Below are 15,749 nucleotides of genomic sequence, written 5' to 3'. Positions count from 1 at the left end.
AAAATACAAAATCAAATCATTTTATGTGACACATTAAACATATTCAAACATATATTCGTCCCATTGAGTCTATATACAGCCAGTTCATACATCAAGTACAAAGCTAGCTGTAGGAGGCCATTAGCCTAGCTTAGCATGAAGACAAAGAGCCGGGGGAAAGAGCTAGCATGGCTGCGTCATCGTCAAAGCTTCAAAATCTACCTAGCAACACATCCAGACTCTTTGTATCTGGTTTGTTTGATTCACACAAACACTGAGCGGTTTCAGAGGCCGCGCTCGGGATATTTACAACACCGGTCACAAGTAAGAGCTGAACCCTTTCCCTCTCCTCTATTCTCCACTCCTTCCTTTCAATGCCTCGGTTGCTCTGGGAAAAATAAAGAAACTAATGGCTTTTGGAAGCTACGTTGACGCGCAAGAGCCGCCGTCCAGCCATCACGGGACCCGAGCTCTGTAAGGGCGCCTTTCTTTCCGTTAATAATGCATGGCGAGGAGCTCTGCGTGCGGCGGGGGCCCATTCCTGGAATACCTGACTCCTTGCGTCGCAGCGCAAGGAGGCCCGAGCTTCATCAACTCCTCTCTGGACGCCGGAATCCAAACCATTTGTGGTCGTGAGCGCCGGCAGGCTCCGCCCACATTCCACCTGACGGGCGCGCTTCACAGTGAAGGTGAGGCGAGCAGCCGCTGTACTCAGCTGTGGGATTATGCGGCTGCAGAAATGGTTCCTGTACTCAAATGTGTGTAGGTGTGTGTGTGTCACCCACTACGCCGAACTAGAGGATTTATTCCTCTTTTGTAAACGGTGGAATAGATGAACTCAGACTCGACCTCAAGTGGAGACGACTTCAGACGGCCGTGCCTCTTCTGGACCCTTTTCAGAAAGGACCAAAATATTCTCTGTATCCCGGTCGCTTGAACTGGAGAGACAGATGCAGCGTGTCACTCGCACTGTGACATTTCCTGTCACCCCCCCACCCACTGAATACGACCAACAACAAACAACACAAACAAACAGCCTCCGTGGTGACACATTCAGTATTTTTTTTTTCAGATTTCGCTACAAATGTCGGAGTGAAGCAAAAGCCGGGTGCATGTTTGTGCCTGCCGGGGTAAACTCTATCCGCAGCGGCGCTGCATAAACAGCATACCAAGTGGCATTTTGGGTCGACAGGAAGAGGTTAGAGCAACAACACCTCTGGGGGAAAGGGGGGGGGGGGGGAGTGCTTCTTGCAGCAACAGAGATTGAGCAACAGGGCAACATTCAGACATCCCCAGGACTGACTTTGAGCCTTTAGAAAACGCAGGTTCCTCTTCTGCCTCTGGAAGAACATGCGCGACAGATTAGCTGCACTTTCCCACCACTTGTGTGTGAGATAAATCCTCTTTAAATGGAGATGACAGCGCCACCGCTTCTTCTCTCATCCTGTTTCTCTCCATCCTCTCCTCCTCTCTTGGTCTCTCTCTCTCTCTGTCTCTCTAATTTGACGGACCGTGACGCCGGCTAAATAAATATATGTTCTAAATGTCTGTGGGTATATGCACGCAAACACGGGGAGGGGGAAAGGTAATCCTCCGTCGTCTCAGAGGAGTTCAGGAGGGAGAGATATGTAAAATGTAGGCTAACAATGGATGTTTTATTCATGCGAGCGGTTCCAAAATATAGAACCAGGACTGCATCATTTATTCACAAGCGCATGGTGCGTACACACACACACACACACACAGACACACACACAAACACACACTGCCAAAAACGTTAAGAGGCAGGCAAAACATACCCTTGAGGCTTTGCTTCTAACCCAGCAAAGCCCCGGAGCATTTTCCAAAGCAGCATTAAAATGTCCGCATGTGAGCTTTGTATGAAGCTTTTTATTCCCACTAATTGCTTTCAGTAAACATCTGGAGGGATGCGGCTCAGTCTGCAGGCGAGGTGGAGGGGGAAAGGAGGCAAAACTTGCGGATTTACGAGCCGAGTGTAACAGGTGAAAACTGCAACCGAACGTGTAAATGTTTCTGTCAGCGAGACGAACACGAGTACATCTCCAGCTTTTCCTTTCATCCTCTGTTTGATTTGCTGTAAAACAAAACAACTAAATATATATGCGTATATATAAATCCATCATCAGCTCTGGCACACCGTATGCTCAGCCGGGGGGGCGTGGATCACATGAGCACCTTGGCAGTAAACCGTTGACCTTGAATCTAACTCGTGACCTCGGCTTCCCGAAACGCAAGAGGACAGACTTCAGCTCGCAGGTGGCGGTTGGTGGAGGAAGAGGAGGGAGAGGAGGGGGGGGGGGGGATTTGGATCCCCGAGCTAAATGTGTGTGTCCTTTCGCGCAGACGAAGCCATCGCAGGTCAATCGAGCGAGTGCATCTGCTCAATCCCCTGGCCGCCGGGGGGGGGGGCGAGTCAAAATGTCTTTGTTCAGGCGGACGAGGCGGCTCGCACCACGGTGACCTTGCTGCGTCGTCCACCTGAACGTGCGTTGCAAGTTTTCACCTCATTTCCGCCGTAAAACACACACACACACACACACACACACACGACAAACCAATACATCACAGCTGTGTCATATATGGGGACACAATGCCCTTCTACAGTTGGGGGGGTGACAGCCAGCAACCCATTGCTTCATCAATCTTGGTGTCTGGATTGATCCGGTGGGCAACAGCTGAGGCGATCTACTGGGGAAACACTGCACCTGCTCCAACACAAACAGCCCCTATGACCAGAGGCCGGGGGTCTGGGGGGGAGGGGTAAGACTAGGGTTGTAAAGCCACTGGGTGAATGATGGCTATTTAGATGGAGTGGTGGCCGTCAATCTGGGGTCTCCAAGGGTCCTAAAGGGGCCACAGTGGTCCAATCGGGGAGAAGATAGATACCAATATCAGAGCATTGTTGCCTTTAATGGGACTTTCCTCCAGTGACAGCAACACTCATACCATATGAGGTGGGACTCCCGTCAAATGGGCCCCCACGGGTGTTGGGGCAGTGTGAAAGTCCCCAGTGTAAACACACAGACTGGGTCATTCCCTATTTACGAACACCACCCCCCCCCCCCCCCACACACACACACACACACACAAAAATGATAAGTCATGCTCGACTTACTCGCCCGCGGGGGCTCTCTCTCGCTCTCTCTCGCTCTCTCTCTCTCTCTCTCCCCCTCTTTCTCTCTCTCCCCCGCACCCACCACCACCCTCCTTCCCACCCACATACCTCGGCACGCAGCTGGGCGAGGAGCGGTCCACCTCCCAGGTGGCGTACAGGTTCATGTGGACCGGCCGGTTGGAGGTGATGCAGACCGGCTTGGAGGGCTGCATGTGCGGCGACGGGACGCCCCCAGTCCGCGGGAGCCCTCCTCGCTCCGACATCCTGGAGGCTGGCGACGAGAGCGGGAACACCCGTAGTAGCCTGCCTTCTCCGCGACTGTGTGTGTGTGTTGTCTTTTTTTTGTTAAGTCCTCCTCTTTTTGTTCAGGCTCCTTCTTGCTGGTTGCAACAACAACAACAAAAAAAAAAAAACTGCGTAAAACGCTCGCGCGCAACGTTCAGCGTCAAAGTTGCTATTCGCCGCCGGATAGAGGAAACATCGCGGTCGTCGGTGAGGGGTTTAAAACCCGAAAAGCAGGCGGCAAATCCCCGCGTCTGCCTGCGTGTGTGTCTCTGTGTGTGTGTCTCTCCCGAGCCCGACTTCTCGTTGCTGGAGGGGAGAGGAGGGGGAGGGTTGTCGGTGCAGGAAGCGGAAATTTCTCTCGCTGTAGTCGGTCGCACAATGGCAAGAAACCAGCGAGCAACGCCTCTTCAGGGAGGAGAGAGAGAGAGAGAGAGAGAGAGAGAGAGAGAGAGAGAGAGAGAGAGAGAGAGAGAGAGAGAGAGAGAGAGAGAGAGAGAGAGAGAGAGAGAGAGAGAGAGAGAGAGAGAGAGAGACCAATAGCGTGCTGTGGTTTTGTGACTGTGGTTTTTTCAAATCCTGTGTTATTGTATGTGTCTATTCTTACATTTACTGTACTAATATATATTTACACACACTACTACTACTACACTCTATATCGGTATATGTGTTTTTTATGTTTTACAAATATTATATTTAGGCTGCATGTTAATTCAATTGGACCTCATATGATAACGGTTTAAAATTTGATTTTTTTAAGCAGCTATATTTTAGTTTAATTCATGCTCTGAAATGAATGATTGTTTTTTTATTATTATTCATTGTTTTTACTCTCTTTTTCTTGAACAATATTTAGATTGTATTGATTCTTGTATTTGTTATCAATCTGTAAAAAACACATTATGAAATCACATGAACTGTCATAAATATTATAACGTTCAAACAAGAAAATTATATACATTATCATTTTATATAAATGTATGTATTATATCCATACTATTTTCTGATAATAATTGTTTGTAGCACTTTTTCTTTCATGACTAATGAAAGATTAAGCTCAGTGCTTTCATGTAATGCTAAACAACACAGTTATAGTTAGTGTATGATGTGTTGTGTTGTGTGCACCAACCATTTGTTGTCTTTTTGGCTCCGGATTATTATACTGTTGTGTAAACCATGTAAATGTGCAACAGTGTGTTGTACGATGACAATAAAGAAACATAGCACCTGTGTGTGTTAGTGTGTACAGGTCAGTAAAAGGTCACAATTCTCCTGTACAGACCTGTAAATTGAATATTTCCGTGTTATCATTAGATAATTAAATAGTTGAATAACAGCAATAGCACACAGTGAAGCCTCACCTTTCCTCCTCGATGGCCTTTATTCAACCAGTACCCATCAGCCACCGTGTCACCCTCACACACCTGCAGACATACACTCTGCAGGTGAGTATGGTTGGTGTATTACTCTCACACGGGAGAACAATGGGCATGCTGGTTTGTCATGCTGAAGGATCAGTGCGGCTCACATGGCAGAACTCACCTGAGCCTCAGGTGTTTCTGTAATGGTTCCCATTAGTCACGCGGCCTCGCATCTTCCTTCAGCCAGTGTGAACAGGCGAATACATGAAGGTGCAGAACCGGTTAGAGTCTGAGAAGTCACCTCTCTTTTCAATTAAAACTATGTCAGTGAACGTGTTAACTTTCTCCCTGAAGTGTCACTACAACCAGACACGATGCCACTGGGATGTAGAAATGTATGCATGTAACAGACACCGCGCCGCTGCTCTCCCAGGGGCCGCTGCGGTGTTTGCACCCTCGGGTGACAAAGGCAGGGCTCGCGGTTACAACGTCTGAATATGAATATGAATCAGAAGGTGACCTCATCGCTCCTCCGCCCGCGTCACAGCGCGGCTGTCTGCCACCAGCTGGACGGTCCTCTATTGGCAGATTATCACCGTGGGTTTACAAAAAAAAAGACACACACACACACACACACACACACACACACACACACACACACACACACACACACACACACACAAAACAACACAATGTGCTTTAAATGCTCGTGATGGTTTAATAATAAACACAAATAACAGCAATCATTTACATTCAACTCACGTAGCATTCAGGGGATATTGGAAATATCACAACTTTGTATCAAATACATTAATAATTGTCATTGAAGAAGCATTCAGTTGTACATGAGCACACACTACACTTGGACGTTGTTGTATGCATTGTGTGTATATTAATATCGTATCTTATACATCCTTATACTCTACTTTAGTGGTTCCGCTCACTATCTCCGGTCCTCGCTCTGATACTCAGCCCGCGGGACTTAAACCCTCCTCTGCTCTTTTTAACGCGCTTTTCTCTTATAGAGAGATTAGAATCACGCAGATTAAAACAGTCACGGGATAATCCCGCGGTTACTTTTCACACAGTGCCCACAAAATCTGCAGGTCATCAGGTGACACTGAAGCTGACGTCAAAATCAATTAGGTTTGAGCTGTAGCTCGTGCAACTTGCTCCCCTCGTGCTCATTCTATACATTTTTCTATACAAGTTTGTGATTCTCTGACATTTTGTCTGAATTACACTGATGTGTTTTGGATTATTTATCTTATTTGCAATATTTAACCAATTCATACAATAATGAAGTGTCTAGTCTATCAATTAATACTTTCCCTTCATTCTATTAGTTGGAAAATAAACATGTCTCTGTACATTTGTAAGTAAAATGTAGCTGTTTAAGATGGAGTAGCTTTTTTTAAAATGTCGATCGCCGTAATAAACAAGAGTGATCCACTGGATGGATCGATATCTGTCCTAAACTGAAACCAACCGAGAGTGAGAGGTGAAGACATGCGTACATGTACAAGCGATGATGTCATTTACCCCCATGGGGCACGTGACCCACTCACCAAGGTGTCATTGTGAAACACTTTCCTTGTGTCTTAAAGGGACAATAAAACACTTTGACTTGGCATACATAGGCTGTTGCTCCCTGTGAGTGTGTGTGTGTGTGTGTGTGTGTGTGTGTGTGTGTGTGTGTGTGTGTGTGTGTGTGTGTGTGTGTGTGTGTGTGTGTGTGTGTGTGTACTATTGACCGAGTCAGCATGCGGCTGCTGCAGCTATTTAGGTCACTGTGCTTCCCACGCGGTCATGTGACTGCTGCGTTCAGGGTCCTTTACTGCCCTCCAGCGGTAGAGACGTGAACTACAGCGTGTTGCATCGAGCCTGCATGTTTTATTTTGTGTGTGGGATTAAATGAGTCATTACTTAACATTAAAAAGGCCCCTCGTGCATGTTGTGCTCCCCTGACATCCTGGTTTCAGCGATGGTGACATCAGCGTTATGGAGCAAGTAAATATGAGATGGCAAACTGCATTGCTTTATGAAAATGTTCCTCACTGCAAATAATCTGTACTTATTTTAAAAGTAATTCATTTTATACATATTTCATTTTACGTTTGTAACAGTTTAATTATATAAATGGAGGCTTTAAATACACCTAGTCGGCTTTTTGTCTCTTCCTGCACTGTGATATTCATTTATCTCCGTTATTTTTATTTTATTGTTTGAATTGTGCAAAATAAATACAAATAAATGCAGAATATTTCCAGTAATGTGCCACATCTTGATAATTTACTATTCAAACTATTTCTTTTACAAACAATGCACAATTCAGTTGTTTTCTGTAAAAAATTATGATCCAGACCCATTATGGTCCAGAAACAGTTAAAAACTCCAACTAATTCTGTATAATATAACAGAACAGTCCTTTTTAAGGCCTCGTGCTTCATTCTACCAGTAAATCTGGTGCAGAGTGAGCGCTCCTCTTCCCGTCCAGCTTGTGACGGGATCAGCTGACTCAGGCTTGGCAGTTACCTTTGATTTGACCACCAGCCCATGATTATCTAATGCAAGTGAAACACTTCTTACAGTAACTCCCCACAAAGTCATGATTATGGAATATAAATAAATGGAAACCAGAGGCAGCACAGCTGTAAAGTTTTATCATTTATTTACAAAAGAAAATGAAAAAAAGGAAACATGGCTACACGTAAAAATAACCAAGATGAAAACGTAGGGTCAAACAGAGGGAACACGTCAGCATCTCATGTGACACTGATTACGTCACGAAAGCATTATCTAATTATAGTTTAAAAAAAGAAAAGAGGAACAAAACTGTTTATGGTTACTGGTCTAACAGATGATCGACGTTGCAGTCGGCATCCTCAAGTTGAAACTCTGCGTGCAGCTCTTCCTCTCTCATATCCTGCCGGGGGCTCGTTGTCTCGCAGCGCTTTCGTCGCGCCGCTTGTGCTCTAGAACTTGAACTCTTTGTATTTCTTGGCACCGCCCCGTGTGTCCTGCGGCTGGGCCTTCCTCTTCTTTTGCTGTACGGGGACGAGAGAGAGAGAAGGTAAAAAAACAGGTTATTAGTTTTCAAAAGAGAAATGACAGTAAACCACACTTCACGAACAGCCACTCACTTCCTTTTAATCTTTAAATAAAACTATAATGTCACTATAATTTAACTAGTGGAACCCAAGACGTAAGAAGCAGCCTCTTCAGATGTAAAAACAGATGTCTTTTGTTGTAGAAACTGCTGTAGAGTTTCTGACAATGCGGCCACAACTTTAAAAGCTTTCATCATTTGATTCTTACTGCAACTTCTGAAACTAAACCTTCTGCAATCAGACTTCAGAAGAGGAAATGTAACTCCCTAAAGAACCTTTTTTTAATTAAAAGCACATGTTTGAGGTGTTGAAAGCGGGCGTGCGCGTGAGTCCGTACCTTCTGTTTGGCAGCGTGCTCGGCCACCATGTCGCTGAAGTCTTCCTTCTCCACCTGGGCCTGCTGTTCTCTGACGTGCTCCTCGTACTTCTGCGTCATGGCCATGGGGTCCAGCTCCAGCTCCTCTGGCGCCAGGGCCACTTCTACGCCCTGCGACTCCTGGCCCCCGCCCGCCTTACGAGCTGCCATGGCCTGAGAGGAAGAACGAGAGATGTAAGCGATGCTCGCGGACATTTGACAATACACACACACACACACACACACACACACACACACACACACACACAAACACAAACACAAACACACAACAGAGCGGCCTTACCCCCGACACGTCGTAGATGTGCGTTGAGGCCATCATGGCGGCTCCTACGGGGCCAGTTCGTCTCTCTGGAAGCACCGTGAACAGCTGCGGCGTCTCGTTTCTACGAGCACAAGAGCGTGGTGAAACCCAGAATACACGCCAGAATGTTTTATATATCGAATATGAACAATCAAATGATGCACATCTTAAAGCATGTCGGCAGAGCTGCAGATAAAGATCAGGCTACAATCATACTATTAGAATTATACTTGTAGAGTTGTTAAGTTAAAAAATCTAAAATTGCCGTAATAATTATCATGTTTTTATCCAACAAAATAGTCTGCTTTGCAGTGGGTGTTTCTACAACCTGAGGCTGCAAAAAGTAGCGACAGAACGATCATTTTTCAGTTATTAAGAGAGATGTTTATGTAACTGCTGCATTCGCGTTTCCATTTTTCATATTCTGAGCTCGTTTGGGTTCATTAACCAAATATGAAATGCCAAAGCGCTCCGTCTGTTCCCAGCGTGCGGCGCGTCGGCACAGCAGGAGCCGCACTCCTGGGAGTAAATGGGGAGATTCAAACGGCGGCATTGTTGTGACGATAAAGAGACGACACTCACCCGTCCATGGCCTCCTCGATTTTCTTCTTCCTCAGCTCGATCAGCTCCGGGGTCTCCATGCCGGCGGGTACTGATGAGAAGCCTCCAGGGGTGATCAGCCCACTGAAACACAGGGAGGGGGAACAGAAGCACAGCACGTTAGTTTATCCATGCGTGTGCATCTCCATGAATGCATCTTCTGTGTGCTTCTATGAATATTGAGCACTTGGAGCTTTGAGAGTAATCTGGAACGTACAGCCAGAAATGGCCTCATTCACTCATACATAAAAAGCAAGCGATAAAAAAAAAAAATGTTCCTAAAGATGGATACTTTGTGACGCCTTGATTAAAATGTTGACCGCAATCGTTAATGTCGAGCACCTGTCTGCCGGTGTGACGAATCCGGTCTCGTCCGGTTTCTCCTCGTCGCTCTCCTCCTCCTCCTCTTCCTCCGACGACTCCTCGTCTGACGGCTCCAGTTCTCCCCATGGTGCGTGATCCACCTCCTCCTCCTCCGCTTTGGCCTGATAACACATTCCAGGTATTGTTAAGACATAAGTTCAACAAGTTAACGATCAACAAGTGAATATTTACCGTTGAAGATTTTGATAGTTTTCTTTAGTTGTTCTTTTAAAAAGATATTCTCGTTTTAAAGCAGGACACAGACAAAGAATGGCGGTGACATTTACAGGAAGAGGAAGCACATCCATCATTGAGATAATATTTACAGTTTCTGTATTTAAAAAAATTATGTATGTGTGTGTGCCCTGACCTGGAAGTCTGCAGCGTTGGTCCCAAACACGTCACCGTAAAGCGGTTTGCCCATTTCGTCTACTGGCGGCTTCCCCCAGCCTCCGGCGTGATAACCAAACGTACAGTTCTGACAGAGAGAAGAGCAAGATGAAGGAAATCAAACAAGGTGACACAGGAGTAGAACATCTTCGCTGTTGCGCATAAGCAGAGGAATACATTGGATGATTATTATTGCTAGGAGTCGTTGTCTTACGTCTGGAATTGGGGAGTTGAGTCCGGGGATCTTGAGGTTGGGGTAGGAGGGAGGGGGGCCGTACCTCTGCATGGCGATCAACCAGGGAGGAGGCACCTTGTGGGCGTTCTGGGAGAGGAAGAGACACGTAAGCTCACAGGCGGCAATGTTTCCTCACTAGATGCAGGAAATATAAAGTTAGTGGAGCTTACAGGCCCGACTGGCATGCCCAGAGCGATACGCAGCTCATCAGACAGATCGCCCGGCTTCTTCTCTTTCAGACGAGTTTCAAACTCTTTGCCCTGCAGACACACAAAAACACACACAGAAGGTCAATCTGCAGGCCTTTTAAAATTAGCACTTTATTTCCAGCATTGGTGATTGGCTTGAAACAGTTTATCCCTTCAGGATAATGAAGGAGATTTTACTAAAAAGGGGTAATAAATGGTTACATTCTCAAGGATCTAGTACCTCGTAGTAAAGGTCTCCGTGGATCGTGAGCTTGGGTTTGATCTGCCATTTGAAGAAGGCGTCGTGGAGCTTCTGGTAGTCGATGTCGATCTTTCCCATCTTGGGACGAACCTTCTCCCTCATTTTGGTTTTCATGGTTTTGGCGTCCTCCTGTAAACGGAAAATGAGACAAAATGAAAAAGCTGCATCCAAAGTTCACCTTCTTGTTTTTCTAAGTTGAAAAGGAGAGTGTGGAAAATGAACGAGTGTCACTGAAGTCCCACCTTCTCCTGTAGGGCCTCCCTCATCTCCTGGATCCCTGTTTTCTTGATGAACTCGGGCAGCTCAAATGGAGGCTTCTCTATACCTCTCTTGCCCTGCAGATACTTCCGTTTGAAGCACCAGTGGCGGGGCACCGGCACCGTGTTCCTGGTGGCCTTCAGGTGCACCAGCAGCTTGGGCTCGTGGGCCGTCACATCGTGCATCTCCACGACATCTGGACGAGCCACCAGCTGGAGCAAAGACACAGGGAGAGGTTGAAAGTGTCCAAGACGGGTGGAAGCGTGAATAATGACTATCAGCCTTCATTTACCTGTTTGAGTTCAGCCACAGTCAGCCTGTTCATCCTCCTCATTTTCTTCTTTGAGAGTTTTGGCAAGTCTGATCTCATGTCCTGTACAGAAAATAATATTTAAACGTACGTGTAAACAAACAAGATGTTCTTTTTTTAAATTTTCATGACAAAAAGGGAAGGATCCGCACGTCGTCACTATCGTCGCTGTCTTTCTTCTCGTCCTCAAAGCCCTTTTTCCGCAGCACGGCCGTCTCCTGCTTCTCTGCCTTCTCGGGCTCTTTCTCCTTCTCCTTCTTCACATCGTCAGTCAGCTAGCAGAGACGAGGAAGAGGCTTTGTTACAGCACAACAAAAGCGAATAACATAACACACCTGAAAGCAATACAAACACGCTTTGCCTGAGTGCAGCAAGTCAACAGTTCTCTGTACTCACCTTGAATGCATCGAAGATCCTCTTGAAGAAGATGTAGTTGGGGTCGTAGATCTCCGGCTCCTCTGTGATGTACTCGATCTCCACCTCAGGCTCCTTGTCTTTGTCTTTTTCCTTCTCTTTGTCCGTGTCCTTGTCTTTCTCGGACTCCTCTTTGTCACCGCCGCCCTCCTCCTTCTTCTCCTGCTGCTCCGCCTGCTCCTTCTTCTCCAGGGCTCGCTTCTTCTTGCTCTTCTTCTTGCGATTTCTGCGTTTGCGATTTTTCTGAAATGAAGGTTCAAAGTTTTTTTTTTAAAAACTTTGTGAAACATGTCTATTTCGGGCATTAACACGCATGTGTTTATCTTGAGATTACAACACACGAAGTACAATCAGTTTAGATTTTGTTTTCACAACGGTGAATTAGTAACACGAAACAACTGCGATATCACTAGTACAGCCGTACTAGTAGTGGGGGAAAAAAACTTACATCTTTCTTAGATATCTGACTGTCATCATCTTCCGTCTCAGACATGACTGGAGCAGAGGAGTTCATGTCCATATCTGCTCCCTCATCGTCTTCCTCTTCTGATAAGAGACAGAAACGGACAAATCAGATCATAAAACCAGATGCTACAGCATCCCAGTGGACATATGATGCAGTGAGCCATCGAGTAGCGGCAGTGCTGACCTGCGGGGTCGGTGAGCTGCTCCTGTCGGATCTCCTTCAGCTGGAGGATCTTCTCCAGAGCTTGAGGGATCTTGGGTCCACTGATGCTCACCTCCTCGCTCTGCCACACCTGGAATGAAAACAACAAACCACAACTTGTGACTAAGACTTTAGCGCCGGTTACCAATCAAAAGCAAAAAAGAATATAAAAGCTCAAATTAAATCTCCCAGCATTTCCCTTCAACGCATTACGAATAAAAGAACACATGGGGAAACGTCTGCCTACCTCTCGGTTATCTTCTCCTGGAGGCGGTGGCACTCTCATTTTTTGGGTTGGCATCATACTGACACCGGGAGGCAGCGGCCCACGTGGATCCAAACCTGCAAAAAGACAGATTGCAGGCGATAAAACCTCACCGACGATGTGATCATTTACACCAAACGTGGTACAAAAAGTCCGGAGTCAGGAAATAAAAGTCAGGAATAGGAAATTGAAACATAAAAATTACCAACATACCTCTCACTGCGCCGATAGGAAGCATGGGTCTGGGCCCCTGACCCTGATGCATCTTAACCATCTCATGCTGACGCTCCTGCTCCATCAGCACCGCAGCCTGATAGTTGAGGAGGAAGAGATGGGACTTAACGTACGTAATTACGGAAAAGGAATAGAATTGAGGGTGTACGAACAACAAAAAAGAGGGAAAAGGATGCTCCATAACTAATACAAGGTGACTATTATTAAACGGTAATACAATTTGTAAATGTACAAAAACTCTTTCCTAAGAGTCTTTGTTACATTTGATTAAATCTGAAGGGAAGTTCTATCCGATGAGGTGGACTATCTCTACCGTCTCACCAGTTCCTGCTCCAGGAGATCCTGTTCATCCATGAGATGGGACTCACCCTGTGATACACATAATCAATGAATGACTGAGCAACAGTCTGTCTGTGTGCTCTGTAGTGACTGCGGCTTTTATCTGGCAGCTGTCAGACACACGGCTAAGTGTGGCAGGTGTTGGAGTGGTTTCTGTAAGCAGATACTTTATGTTGCTGTATATAAATTTGTGTTTCTTGCTTTGAGAAGAGATTCAAAAACTTGCTTCTGTTTTCCTTAATCCTATCAGCTCACAAACTGATTGCATCACAGTGTTGTGTTTGTGCTTAAAAAGAGAAAGCTGAAAGCAACGAGTGGATTACACAGTCAGTAAACTTCACCTGCTGCTTGGCTCTCTCTTCCTGCTGCAACACCATTGCTGCTCTGTGCTGGACCATCTTCAGCTGATCATCCTGCGATAGGCCGGGAGGGGGCAAGCCTGGGGGCTCCATGCCCATGTGGATGCCAGGTGGAGGGGGTCCTCCGGGCATCATGCTCATAGCCTGGATCATGCCAATACCAGGAGGCATGGGTGGCATGGGCATCGGGGGCATGGGAGGGATACCTGGCATCTGGAGGGAAGGAAATACCTTTCCATGTAATAATGGTGCTACACCATCATACTCTATGGTACTTTCAAAATAGTGTGCTATTTGAAAATATATCCGATATATATATATATATATATATATATATATATATATATATATATATATATATATATATATATATACATATATATACACACACAATGTTAGGTGTTAATACACACTAAGATGATGAAGCCGTCATGTGCAAGAAATCTGGGGAGATCCAACAGCAGTATGTGTGATCACACCAAATATATTTCCACTTGCAAACAAACAAGAGAGCAATGTGAGAAAACAGTGCATGACCAAATGTAATCCACACATTTATGTGCCATTTACCTGGGAGCCCATTGGTTTGTCGTCATTGGGTTTGCTGAGGAGGATCCCAGTCTGCAGAAAGAAACAGTAAACAAATAAGTGACTTCATAGGCAACGGTCTGAGAAGTAGATCATTTAATTAACCTTGTCTCATCTTATCTTATATTGTCTTGTCTGTTTTTTTTTAATCTTAAAAACAGACAAGTAAAACTGCCGGCACCGACTTAGTAGTTCCATGTACCTGAATCATGTACCCCTTCAGTCTGTCCATCAGCTCCTCTCTGGGACCTGAAGAATGACAAAAGACTTATTTAATAATAGAAATGCAAAGTCTGCTGCTAACAGTCGTGGTATAACATCGCACTTACACTAGTTAAACCCCCTCAACACTAAACGGACGACCTGAAAAGTTAGCTAACGTTAACCCTGACAAGTGCCTCACGTTACATGACGTTAGCAAGCAAGCTAACAGCTACAGCAATGGGCTCCTTAACAACGGGACCAGCTATGTGCAGTTAGTACTGCTTTTAACACCGTTTAGTAACGTTAAAACGCATTACATTAGATACTGAGTGTGCAAATCAAAATGTAAACATACAGCGGGTCTAACTTTAACCAACGGACGTGGTGCGTTTTGCTAACTAGCGTTAGCAACTGATTAGCTACTATTAGCTAAACACAGTCCTTCCTCCGGTGTCCTCTTCGCGTTTTCCCGGTCTTTTCTTACCCATTGTGGGGGCTCCCAGCTCCGCCAGCTTGGCGTGAAGCTCCGGGTGGCTCCATGAGTTCAGTGCCGCGATAGCGCTGCCTAAATCGGACGGGAGGGATTCGGTACCCGGCGGTCCGTCGGATGCCATGTTCAGGTTCTCTCAATGGGACAACGGCGGCTGCGGAGGACACGCGTAGCGACGTAGAACGGGATGAGCGCTAAGTACGACGGGAAGTGACCCGCAGCGCTGCCTGCTGGGATATGTAGTCCGAAAGAATGAACGCCGCATTTACTAAACATAGCCTCTAGATGTCCTTGTTGACAGTTTTAATCTTGTGTGACATCCCTCTAATCGTTAATTTTGTCCTTGTGTGATTGTATAAAACGTTATGATTAAAAAGCTTAGACGTTTAGTAAGGCATTCATACTTACTCACTTGCTCAAACGAACTTTGAATAAAATATGTATCATAAAAAACACATTGAATATATTATAAAATATATTATAATTCAAAATGTTAATGTTGGGAGGAGTATTTAGACGTATTACTCGAATAAAAGTAACAATACCACAATATAAAGTGAAGCCCTACTAAATTGAAAGGTAAAACAACAGTATCTTAAAACAATATATACTTAACGTTTCTAAAGTAAGTTGAGTTAATATATATATATATATATATATATATATATATATATATATATATATATATATATATATATATATATATATATACACACACACACACACACACACACACACACACACACACACACACACACACACACACACACACATATAAAGGCCTTCTGGTTGTAAAATATTAATTTGTAAACTACAGCAGTCGATTACATGTTGTGGAGCATAGGGGGATGTATGAAATTCAAAGTGGTTTCAAAGGTAAGTAAAGTTAAACATTATATTTGAAGTACTTTACATCCCAGCACTGAAGAGTGCAAGGCCACATCCGGACACATCAACTCCCTTAATAATGCACAACATGCATATTTTATGTCATAGTAAGTCCCCTCAGTCTATATATAAATCCACCCCAAAAAGATT

General features: G+C 45.3%; 2 protein-coding genes across 3 annotated transcripts in view; both read right to left on the bottom strand.

The window, feature by feature from the left end:
• The window catches only part of LOC137792059 (phosphofurin acidic cluster sorting protein 1), a 49,567-nt gene extending 45,802 nt beyond the window's left edge, over positions 1-3,765 (bottom strand). For both annotated transcript variants that reach the window (XM_068587485.1, XM_068587486.1), the window contains exon 1: positions 3,224-3,765. In XM_068587485.1, coding sequence (XP_068443586.1) covers positions 3,224-3,378 — 155 coding nt within the window. In that variant the 5' untranslated portion in view covers positions 3,379-3,765. The remainder of the gene's footprint in view (positions 1-3,223) is intronic.
• A 3,647-nt stretch (positions 3,766-7,412) lies between these two features.
• On the bottom strand, positions 7,413-14,883 carry sf3b2 (splicing factor 3b, subunit 2). Its single transcript, XM_068587487.1, has 21 exons — positions 14,706-14,883; positions 14,220-14,266; positions 14,000-14,050; positions 13,412-13,642; positions 12,711-12,807; positions 12,480-12,574; positions 12,215-12,323; positions 12,014-12,111; positions 11,548-11,808; positions 11,304-11,426; positions 11,134-11,214; positions 10,826-11,053; positions 10,563-10,712; positions 10,304-10,393; positions 10,113-10,220; positions 9,879-9,986; positions 9,488-9,630; positions 9,128-9,229; positions 8,528-8,627; positions 8,206-8,397; positions 7,413-7,805 (listed from the first exon to the last, which is right to left on the bottom strand). Exons 1-21 carry the CDS (start codon positions 14,833-14,835, stop codon positions 7,734-7,736), a joined length of 2,616 nt encoding a protein of 871 aa, XP_068443588.1. The 5' UTR covers positions 14,836-14,883; the 3' UTR covers positions 7,413-7,733.
• Between the last annotated feature and the right edge of the window lie 866 nt (positions 14,884-15,749).

Source organism: Clinocottus analis, unplaced genomic scaffold, assembly GCF_023055335.1.
Source record: "Clinocottus analis isolate CAN_PGR_092001 unplaced genomic scaffold, fCliAna1.0.p SCAF_21, whole genome shotgun sequence".
Lineage (NCBI taxonomy): Eukaryota > Metazoa > Chordata > Actinopteri > Perciformes > Cottidae > Clinocottus > Clinocottus analis.
The sequence above is the reverse complement of the archived record's forward strand: the minus strand, read 5'-3'. Positions and strand labels throughout refer to the sequence as shown.